We start from the raw sequence: 12,378 nt of genomic DNA, 5'->3' as shown, positions 1-12,378 counted from the left end.
GATTTCCTTTAAGTTTGAATTTGGACAAACAGGAACTTGCTTGTCGTTTTGTCAAACAAGGAAATCTAATTAGTGTAATAAAAAGTTTAAAAGTTGAAAGAAAGTTTCTATATATAAATAAACAATATCCGCCATAGGTTATTTTTTTTTTCTTTAATCTATTAAATTATCAATCTCAATTAAGAATTTAACATCTTCAATTTAAACGAAATACACTCATTATTTATATTTTTACGTCAACCATATATACATGTATATTAAACATTTTAACGGATTTTTTTCTTTCAATATTTTCAATTTCCAATAGGGTACGACCTGCCTCGAAAGTTTTAAACATGGGCAATTGAAAAATCCTTGTCTGATATGTTTATGACGCGTACTCGTAGAGCGCTATGCAATGTTACAACACATGAATTTGGACCAAGATTCCTAGATACTCAATGATTCGTAATAAGATTTGTCAGCTGTAAATTCATCGATTTATATATATTTTTTATCGTTACATAATTTTGTTAGTTTTCCGTACACTCTCAACCCGGAAGCTTAGAAAAATCAATAATCGACTATCTTCAATTGAGCTTCGTCGGGGACGATGGTAAGTCTTTTGGTTTGATTGTCATTTCATAGATGTTATTATACATTTTAAACTTTTAATTTAAAGACGCTTTAAGAAAATGATGTCCAATTTAAAATTAATTTTGATTACGACCCGTCCTAAACAAATATTTCATACTCCTTTTTAGTCGGTTTTTGTCCATAAATTAAAGGTCTAGAGATTAAACCAGATTTTTTTAAGGATCATTACCACAGAGATAATAAGATGCTGGCAATTGATTTTTAAACCTTCTATACATTATTAAATTTTTATACCAAAATATTTAGGATTGACCTATCGGAATATATATTTAAAAATAAGATATCACTATTCAATATAGCTACTGTTGAATGTTGACAGGAGACGCCAGAAGATTTGGTCACAGGTCCACAGGTTCACGAAGATTGATGTGATAACCAGAACCCGTACGTGGAAGTGCTTCCAGATACGGTAAGGTTAAAATGCTGATTATTTCTTTTAGAATTGTAGAAAAATATTCGGGTTCAACTTACAATTCAGTGGAAAATATTGTACTAATGATAAATAATTAATTCAAACGGAGAAACCACAACATTCAGAGTTCTTTGACATATTGAGTTCACAAACAAGCAAGTTTTTTTTAAAGGATTATATAAGAGTACCAAAAAATATGCAAAATATGCAAATAAAATTGTTCTAAAATCCTAAACTTGTTTTTGGTTTTTAAATTTTCAGCATGAAGTTGTCTCCCATTCTTCTATTCCTTTCCAGATAACACAAAGCCAGGTAGAACTAGATGTCTATTTTTATTCTGTAAACCTACATTAAAAAGTTGCACATTTTGTCATGTTAGAAGTTTTTACTTTAGATAAAAAAATTAGTAAAGGACACATATATACATGTAGTGGTTAAACAGTAAAGATTTAATTCATTTGATAAATTGATTCTATAAATTCGACATTTTTAGTATTGATATTTGCATTCTCATCCCAAAATACAAGCAGGGAGTTTCTTGAATTTTGGACTATGCATGTCAAAGAGTACTCGGCTATCGCTCTATCGCTAAATGGTCATACCGATAATTGATTTTATGTTATGAAGTTAATAAAATCGGAAACAACTCATCTTTTATAAAGCGCATCTGCTCCTTTGTGAATGAATCATTTTGTGTTAAGACTAAACTCGTTCATTTTCAAAATAGTTTAAAAAAAAAACCACCAGCTTTTTTATGATAACTTTTTGCAAGTTAAAAATTTGGTCTTAAAAGATGCGGAATATTGTCATAACATTTGCGAGAACTGAGCTGCTTTAGCTTGTAACAAAATCTGATGGAAAAGGTTAAAATACTAGCACTCGTAAATAAAAACGTTAATTTATTCGATGAAAATACGCTTGCCTTGTTGACTATAAACTTGGAAAGAACATTAAAATTTCCTATTCAAGGCATTCTCGAGTTTTGTTGCATATCTTGTTGTCTAAAGCACGATAACCTATTTTTCTAATACTTATATCAAGTTCATTTATATATTTATTCAATATATACGAAAAACCTGAAACATACAACATTGACTCATTTGACAGTTATCTCAGAATACGGTACAATAACTTGGATAAAGATTATTTAATATATAGCATGGAATTGGTTAAATTATAAACATAGAATATATCTATAAGTAATAAATTACACAAGAATTACCAGACACCGGCAGCTAATCGCAGACAAAGCTTGCGCTTAATCTTCATGCGTACAGGTCCCCTCTCAAGGCAAGACAAAGTGTGCGCGGGCCTGGTTAGTTAGGCGGGAAGATTGGTTAGTAGAAGTTAAATTTAGAATGTTGTCAGACAGATCAATCGGGTAGTCGAATGGTCAAATAAAAATAAACAATTACACGTGGACAATCTCACCTGGAGATGTAAATAAAACACACACACATGCACACAGAAACACAACTTTAACTCCTAAATCACATTTAAGCCAATGCTCGGGCGAACAAATTTTCCTCATACATTTATCGTCAGCTGAAGAAACATGATCGCCCGACACAGGTATCGGACGACGCGGAGCAGTCGCATTAATTTCTAGGAGCACCGATATTTTCAAAAGCTTGATTTTTAATAGTCAGTTGATCATCGCTGGATCATCGAACGTTAAGACACAGTTTTGTTTCGGTCGGTCGATTTAATCAACAATTACGCAATTGCTGAATATTCTCTTGCAACCATGTGGGTATAGCTTCAATTTTTTGACGAAATAGTCCGCATGTCCAACGCTTACCGACCGATGTAGATGTTTACCGTTATTGGTTTACAATCGGTCGTCCAAAATCGGTGTCAAAATCGCCCAGAATGACCAGTCGACCGTCGGTCCATTTTCGGTCTACAATCGGTGTTTGCCAGCTAACACTGGAAAAAAAATTAATTAAAATGCTAAATGTCGACCGACTGATGACAGATCTAAAAAAAAAAAAAGGCTGCTGATGGTCGGACGATGATCAAGGGTTGCTCGACGCAGAAAAAAATTGTATAACTTTGACGGACAAAAAATTTGTCGGCCGACGAAAAAAGATGTCGATATCCGCTAAGACAACGGCTGATGAACTGCCGACTGTCGCGCGAATAATCTCGTTTTTGCCACAATAACCGTCGGCTAGGTTCTTTTTTGGAAATGAGACTGAGGTTAAACACACAGTAAAATGCTAGTAGTCTCTTCAAAACTTTTGAAACATTTTAAAATTAAGTTTGGATTTTGGTACAGTAATACCTTATACTAGTAATCCTGATGATTTTTCTCCATTCATCTGACCTGTGACTTGTGTGCTTCACAAGCATTTACATTTTGAAGAATGATCTTGCTGATGTTTTGCAGGAAATTTTTTTGAACATTTGTAAGACTACAGCAGTGACCTAGGCTTGTCTCACAATAATTGGTTATTCCGGGTTTATTTATACACTTGTTGCAGAATTGTTTTGTAAAGTATAAGCTGTTCAGAGGTCTAAAATTAAATCAATCACAATTTCATAAAATCCGTATTTTCTGGGTTCTTTAGATCTCGAATTGTCAAAGATTTGTCCTCTATATCAGATAAAGACATGCTTTCTTTAAATGGTATATTATTGTGCCGTGTTTGAACAAAACGGTTTACTTGCCTTAAATCGTTCATTTAATTTAAAAAGAACTACGAATCACAGTTCCTTCTCATAAAAAAGTAGAATCGGATTTTTTGGTCGCAAATATATGTAAGGATTAAAAGCAGTTCGTCTTAGTTTTCTACCTATTATTTTTCCCCTGACTCTAAAATTCTTTCCACTATTGGTCTGATCTTTCTAACATAAACTAAATGTTCTTCAAAACAGGTTACACGATTTAGAATAGACAAGTCAAAATTTTAAATTGATTTACATGTATCGTTTTTCTTTGACAGGGTTTTATATGCAATCAACTACTAATTTTATTTTATTCTTCAGAAAAAACGCCGAAAATTTATTCCATTCAAAGTATGTGCACCATCTCTGTTTTAACATTTTTATGTATAATTATGCACAATTTCTGAAGAATTTTGAAAAACTTCTCCTATTTCTCTATTAATCATTTGTTGAAATCGTTTTGAATCATGAAAAGATAACCATTGAAATGCACAATTTTAACTTTACAGTACCATTCCAAAATATTCAAGAAATCCAAAAAGGTATGACTTTTGTAGTACTACATACATGCTAGTAAAGGCAATAAACTACAATTTTTTGTGAGAAATGTGTAATCAAAAGTTTAGTTTAATGTAAACTTTAACAAGAGGCCCATGGACCACATCGCTCACCTGAGCAACAATAAACATAATAAAATCAGCTTTATGGAGTCGTATACAAAATAATTATCTGGACAATGTAGTATAATATATTCTGAATTTAAAAAAATTCGACTCCCCCTGGATATTCTTATGTTTATTATTGAGCAACTTTTATAACAGGATGATTTTATACTCATATTACATATTGAGCATTGCAGTCTATAGAAGATTTTAAACAGCTATTTATATATGGGATATAAACCTAATTAAACTTTGGACCACTTGTGAGGCCCAAGAATTGTCCAGGGGCCAAACTCTAAACAATTTTAAAGAACCAACAATATGGCAAAATGCTTGCATATACGTAAAACTATATATTATAACATTTGGGGTTTTTTTTAATAAAGGGCCATTGTCACGATTTTGGTCAAATTTTATTTTTATATTTTTATTATTTACAATGCTTTCGATGTGCATGTCTCACAATATAATGAAGTCCGAGGGTCAATCAGTTATAAGCAAGATATAGAGCTCACAATTCTTTGACATATAACCAAGGTTCGTGCCCTGTTTTTAATTACATAAGTTTAATACACCTGTAAAAAATCTTCTTCAGGATAATTTGTCTATTTTCTTATTCCTTTTAAGCATAATAAAACAGTTCCCAACGTTTAACCCATACAATTTAGGTCTAAAACTGGAATTTTTATTTTAACATTCAAAATGTAAACAAAAGATTTGTTTAGATGGCAGGGAATTGTAAGCTCTGTAACTTGCTTGTAACTCAACAAATGGCACTTTTAAAAATGCCTTGTTGAAGCGTTGTAAACAATAAATTCGGAAATGTTTTTGACCAAAAACGTTACCATGCTTCTTTAAAATGTTTCCCTTTGTAAAATTGGACCCCCAATGTAGCCCCACCGTACTCTTGAGGCTAACAATTTTCACAAACATGAATCTACACTATCTAAGACTGGTTTTTTTTATATAGTTTTCTATGGAAATGTTTTTTCAGAAGATTCGTAAAGATTTTCTCTATATATTCGCATGTAAAAATTGGAGCCTCAACGTTGTCCTACCCTTCCGCCAGGATCATTTGAACAAATTTGAATCTACTCTACCTACAACTGCCTCCACACTACTGAAAGACGGGGTCTTGAAAGTTTGAATTTGTAATTGTCCTGGATTTCCTTGAATATGCTTCCAAAATTTATGAGTTTGAATTAGTTGTTACAATTCGGTTATTTTGCAATTGTCTGATACTTTGTCTAAATTTTACTCAATCCCGGCCTTCATATTTGTAGAAAATTGACACAACGGTATATTATGTAAAATAAGACCCCAAGGAAATTTTTAAAAAAAATTACTACTAACCGGGAAAATCAAACAACAATATCAAAGTAGATAATTTTAATCATTAGATTTATTCAATTTTTTGATCCAAGGGAAAATCCACAAGTCGGACGGTATCCGTGATAAAAGTTTTATGAAAACCCCGAAAACTTTAAAACTGCTGAATTAACACACAAAGTGAACATTTGTATACCGAAAACAAACACCGGCACCTGACGTTAGAAATATTTTTTTACAATAAGAATCCAAGAACTTTGACAATAAAAAGATTTGTCACGGTCGGCATTTTGATTTTTAAGACCGACTTACATGTATCTGACTAGATTTTCTTCATTTGCGATTCATGCAAAATTAATAGGTAAAAATAAATCCGTTCGCCACTTACTACTTTTTTGTGTAAACTCGTGCATCACCTACACGAATTACGATACAACCGTTCCTTTCATTAAAAATCATAGTCCGAAAATCAGAGACATAAATAACAGAGATTGTCAACTCCGCCATTAGCGTGTAAATGTTACGGAACCAACCTTACTTTTAGAACTGCACGTGCAACAGCAATCTTGTATAAGTCATTAAATTTGAACCTGATAGTGAACATGAACATGAACCTGTTAATATTTTAAGCATGTTTTATTTATGAAATATTTACAAAAACTCTTTATTTAGTTTTAGAATTACTTTTTTAAAACTTATTAACTTTTCACAAAGTAATGGTAATGCATTACTTTACTCGTGTAATGATAATGTAATGCATTACTTCAAGAAAATTAAGTAATGGTAATTTAATGCCCTGATTCATGAAGTAATGGTAATATAATGCATTATTTTACAATGTAATTCACCCCAAGCCTGATTCCAACTAAGCTGGAAAACATGAACATTAACATTTAACTTGGTTCTTCAATCGATAAGATTGTATATATTATATGATGTATAAGTCTTCCAAAATGTATAATCTATTATAGACTTTGCTTACAATGCATTATTTAAAATTTAAATTAAGTTTAATCAAATAAAGAGCCAACGAACGAGAAGGCAAATTCAGACTTGTTTTTAGTTTAACTGTACAAAATTCTTTTAGAGACGAACAGACGAGCAGTCATACCACAAGTAAACTGGACGCCAATGAAACACCTATTTAATTTGTAAACATCCAAAACATCTGTGTATAACACTTCCCAATATTAACTTCGGTTTGCGCATGAAGTTTGGTAGTATTCAGGTGAAAGATAGTCAAAATAAAATTCACAACTTTTCAAACATGGCACATTGCGTTTGGGAACTTTAATTTCGATTCCACAATCAACCTCTTCTATTGATTAATGAGCTCGTACACCAACTGAATGTCAACGGCGCTGTGCATTCAGTTACGTAACTCATTCCACATTTGAACCCGAGCAAGAATATTTTGATCAATAAAACTATTTGTTTATTTTCTAAATAGAATTTTGTTTATACACAGAGGACTTAAAAAGATTTAATGCGTGTTTTTATGATACATATTTACTGAAATGCATGAAAACTTTCTGCACTATTTTCTTACGCGTAGACTCAATTCATGTGTTCTACGCGTGCCTTCCGGTTTGAGACTTCGGCTGACAGTAAACCAATAGACGGGGTCACGTGACCCCGTCTAAAAAAAACTTCAAACTTTGAAATAATATGTTATTCGTTAAAAATAAACTCGATTACCATACGATCTATTACAGAACAAGGACAGAAATTAAAGTGAAATATCAATATTCCAGGGAGCGGATCCACACAAGCATGGGGTATGAAAAAAATATATTGTTTTCAGCATTATAAAAAGTCACGTGACCCCGTCTAAAAAACTTCAAACTTTGAAATAATATGTTATTCGTTAAAAATAAACTCGATTACCATACGATCTATTACAGAACAAGGACAGAAATGAAAGTGAAATGTCAATATTCCAGGGAGCGGATCCACACAAGCATGGGGTATGAAAAAATATTGTTTTCAGCATTATAAAAAGTCGAACTTCATTAGATAAAACGCGTCATTTGTATCTTTATAATCGACATGCATCAAATAATTGGCGGCAACATGCCGGTGTAATGAAGAATAATGACCCCCGGCCAAAGACTTTTAACATTTTTCAATTATGTAAAAAAGTTAACTTCCTCGACAAAACGAAACGTGTTAATAGGTTTGTTACTGACTGCCTATGGAAATATGGCGTGTTGTTTAAGTTCGTAGAAGGATTGAATTCGTCTTGCTTCTATATTTACAACCCTGCTGTGTAGATTATTGAGTAACAAATGTAATAAGTAATAATATACACGTATCTTTATCAATCAGTCAGTCCTTCATTGCTAGCCTAGTTTTTTTAAAAGAAAATTTCGGATCCAGGGAGAAAAGGAGAAATAAAAACCCAATATAAACATTTCGGAAAAAAATGGCTAAATTTCTACTTCTCCATATGACAAGATACACGTTTTTGGGAGTTGATTTTTATTGGTCAACTCTCCTATGCAGTTACTCAGGCAAACCGGAAGTGAAACAGAGCTTGGGCCTTAGCACAAATCAACGCCGCTGACAACATTTAGCTCTTGAAAATAATCGATAAATTCGATGTACTAGTATTCTAAAGCATTGTTTTTCAAGGAGACTTATTTATAGATACATTGTAAATAGTCAGCTTTTAAATGGTAGGAACAATTTAGATATATTTTTCTAGTCGTACATTATATGTATTCCTACGCTAGGGTTCAATAAAGTCTTGTTCAACAAGACGCTCGGCTGACTCCGTAAATCTCCTACAAGCAGAGGGTCTCTTTTGCTTATCGGAAATTAACGGAGACAGCCGATCCTCAGCTGGTTGAACGAGACTAGAGTTTAATATTGCTTGGATCCATACAATTTCTCAGAAAGATTTCGATTAGTGGTGCGTAGTTTGATAAAATTAATTCAGATCTGTGAATAATACACAACATAATTCATATGGAATTTTCACGACATTCCTATCGGAGAATTCATATTATAAAAAATGTGCATAATTCTAATACATGTACATAGAGGAAGCTACTTGCTATGCAAAATAATATATCGTTGATTTTAAAATAAATAATATTCGATAAAATCAACTCCCGTCTGTATTTTAGTAATTTGATTAGATTAAGTTTTGGTATAAGAATTGATTAGGCATTACGAAAGAGGAAAAAAATTGGCATCGATATTATTTATAATACTAAAACAATAGGATTAATACGAAATCCCGATTAACCATCATATATAGTTGATAGAATCCAGAAAAAGGAACACGCTACTAAGCAAACATTTTTTTCAGGCAAGGCATGTCATCGAGGATAATCGCGTAAGCACAACTAGCAGCAGCTACGAAAGTTGTCGGGTAAGTTTTCAAATGTATGAATTCTTGTTTCTTTCTGCGAATTATGACAATGATATACCATATATGTCTCATTTACTGCAGCTATTTGCATAGAAAACAACAGCTTTTTTTCTTAAAATCAATTTTAAGAGTATGAGTCAAAGGCTCCAAACTATGGAGCGTCATTGTCTAGAAAAACAATATTAGATTTAAAGGTTTCAGATTTAAAAGACCTATACTGTAATTTGGTCGATACATGCAACACTATAAATCTGTACAAACGTTCGATATAAGAAGGAAAGTCCTTTTGATTCATTATGAAATAAACATTAATATTAATTTTGAAGTCTTTAATTAATCAAACGTTGTATTCAAATTATTAATCAGTTTGTAAACAAATCCACTTTGCATGATTTAAAGCAAGATTAAAAATTCTGTATAGGCTATATATTTTTTTGAGATAAACCAGTGTAAAATGTAAGATCACGCGTAATCATGCGTAATTCAGTAAATTGTAAATGATTTTAATTGCAGCCACACAAAAATAATGTATCCTGTCATACATATGTGGATATTGAAGAGGTATGTGAACATGGAGGGTATAATCCATCAACCATCTTATATAGACATGATAAAGAATATCGGGGGAACTTTCCTTTGACCATGTAGAGAGTAAATTTTGAGACAAAATTTGTTTTACAACCCTTATTTAATTGTACTTGATACATCTTGGATTAAACGACTGATCTGAATATTTTTGTGAATTTAAAAACATTGACATTCGTTAAAAAAAGGTAATCGTTAATGTTAATAGATTTATCTAACTTTTCTTATTATACCAGTGCTTTGAGCACAGAGATATGGACATTGAGCGATGTAACAGCATCTCTACAGTTTCTACGTTGCCAGTGATTACGTCTAGACAGAGGGTAAAGGTTTACAAATTCGTTTTACTATTCAAAGCTTTAAATCATTTTCCATGTACATCGTACAAGTATTCTGCTACTTCCAGTTCTCTGGAATTTTTCAGCGCAATATCATTATAAAATTAATTTAGCAAGGTCAATATTGAGAAACGACAAACCTTTGCAAATACTAAAACGGCGTTTTAGTGGCCAAATCATCAAAGATATAAGGAATAAGGAATCATTCTTTGAGTATTATGAGGTGATAATTTTGGTCGGGGCGTGATCAAATCCAATAAAGCCCAACGTATATTCAAAGAATGGTTCCTTATTACTTATATTTATATAATCTTAAACCATCGTACGATTAAATATTTAAATATAAATAAGCAAACCCTGCTGGCGCCTCAATTTGGCTTTATGAGTTATATAGTACAAAATCGATACGTAGTGTTATCACAGGCAAAGAAACTGAAAATATAAATATATGAAAATACAGAACGTTTGCAAACCATTGAACTTCAATAAACATAATCCCCCCCTTAAAATTGTGCTCATTTGTTTATGTGTATTTCGATTATTTAGTGCATAGATTAAAAACAAACTATTTAAAAATGGTCCTCAATTTTTAACAAAATTCAAGTTTATACAACCAGTTTAGAAGAAATAATTTTCTTTATATTAATTTCAAAATCAACTGGACAATTACCAGTATTATCCAAAAGCATTAATGCTGGTTAATTGCTAAACATCTATTACACACAGTGCGGAGTAGACGACCATGCTGGAAGACAAGTGGTTTACAGAGAAGAACAACCTTCGGTTAATATGACTCCAAAAATAAATTACGAGGTAATTGATATGATCACAACGAATAAATATCAATAACTTATATTCAGCCCTCCCCCTACATCCCCCCTCCCCCCAAAAAATAGAGAAAACAACCCTACCATTTTTGGGCACATATTATACTCCGTAGAGAATGTAAGATGGAAGCATGAGTGTTCCATACAATCTTAAACAGTAAGTACATGTAAAAAGGGATCTTCGTTAAAATGCTTTAACAATATTAAATATTAGCTCGGTATTAATGTCCAAAAGTATTTCCACATCTTTTTCAGGAAAAATTGTTTTAGCACAGTTGATCACTTACTGTGGCGAATCTCTTACTCCTATTGGTTATGGTTTGAATTTTAAAAAATCATTTAGACGAAGGTGCTTTAATGGGTTTATTAGTTTTACAAATAAATATGTTTATTTTCTCTGTTTGTTTCTATTGTTTTTTGGACCCCAAACTGATTCCAACAATCGTTAATTTTCCGTTTTATCATTGCTAGTATAACATGTATCATTCTTATGACTTACATTATAAGAAATTTATTTTTGCTCTCTATAGATGAAGGTTCCTGATAAAAACAAGGGAATGAAGAAATACATGGTTCTGTTTTGTATCGTCCTTGTATCTATCGTTGTATCAACAGTCCTGGCTGGTTACGTCGGTACGAAGGATGTCGTGGATGATATCCCCACTAAGGTCCAAAACCAATTTCAGATAATGCCAGAATGGAAGAAACTGGAAGAACAAACTAATTTGACAGTGATTAGAAACTTTTTGGATAATGGTATGTCTGTAATTGAATGTGATTATATTGTTTAAAAAACTTCTCATTTAAATTTTCCTTTAATCTTTAAATTTCTGATTAACAGGTCTTTCTGATTTTTCTAAAAAGCTCAAGGCTCTCAACGAACAACACTTTCAAAATTTAACAAGCGATTTAGGTAGGTAATGCTTTTTATCATGTTGTTTTAATTCATATGAGTTTGATCATAGTGCATGAATTAAGAATAATATTTTAGTCAATACTATAAATCAAATTTTTTTTACTTAGGTTTAAGAAAATTCGTATTTAAATAATTATGGGCACATACGAATATTAGAATGATCCTAATTAAGCATGGTAATTCTAATTCATCAAAATTCGATTGTACACTCTTTAGCATATGTTTAAAGATTTAAAAAACACCACAGAACATATCTTTTTGTTCCAACAAATATTGGTTAATTAATATTAAAAAAATTATTTACTTTTAAATCAGGTATATATCAATTATCCCTAGGCATTAAACCGAATGTTTTGTCTTTTAAAGACGAAATTTTCAGCAAAAACTTTATCCTGAACGAAATTGGGTATTTGTGCTTCAACTTTTTAGAACTTAATTTGGACATGTTTAAAAATGAAACAAAGACACAGAACGAGCTAATCCAACAACGCATTTTGAACGAAACAGGTTGGTTTACATGTATATACAAGTTGAAATGTGTGCATTATTAGAGGATAAAATGAATTCACCAAATAATATTACTTTTACAATTGCTAAATATATTGATATTTCTAGCATCAAAAG

At 31.7% G+C, this 12,378-nt stretch overlaps 1 protein-coding gene across 1 annotated transcript; it reads left to right on the top strand.

Moving 5' to 3' along the window:
* Nucleotides 1–530: 530 nt before the first annotated feature.
* LOC136275611 (uncharacterized) lies at nt 531–11,759 on the top strand. The gene is made up of 13 exons (XM_066085206.1): nt 531–595; nt 956–1,045; nt 1,310–1,360; nt 4,040–4,069; nt 4,228–4,260; nt 7,425–7,487; nt 7,614–7,676; nt 9,026–9,088; nt 9,602–9,649; nt 9,910–9,996; nt 10,738–10,824; nt 11,369–11,594; nt 11,680–11,759. The coding sequence occupies exons 7-13, from the start codon at nt 7,638–7,640 to the stop codon at nt 11,757–11,759; spliced, it is 630 nt and encodes a 209-aa protein (XP_065941278.1). The 5' UTR covers nt 531–595; nt 956–1,045; nt 1,310–1,360; nt 4,040–4,069; nt 4,228–4,260; nt 7,425–7,487; nt 7,614–7,637.
* Nucleotides 11,760–12,378: the final 619 nt, after the last annotated feature.

Source organism: Magallana gigas, chromosome 5, assembly GCF_963853765.1.
Source record: "Magallana gigas chromosome 5, xbMagGiga1.1, whole genome shotgun sequence".
Lineage (NCBI taxonomy): Eukaryota > Metazoa > Mollusca > Bivalvia > Ostreida > Ostreidae > Magallana > Magallana gigas.
The sequence above is the reverse complement of the archived record's forward strand: the minus strand, read 5'-3'. Positions and strand labels throughout refer to the sequence as shown.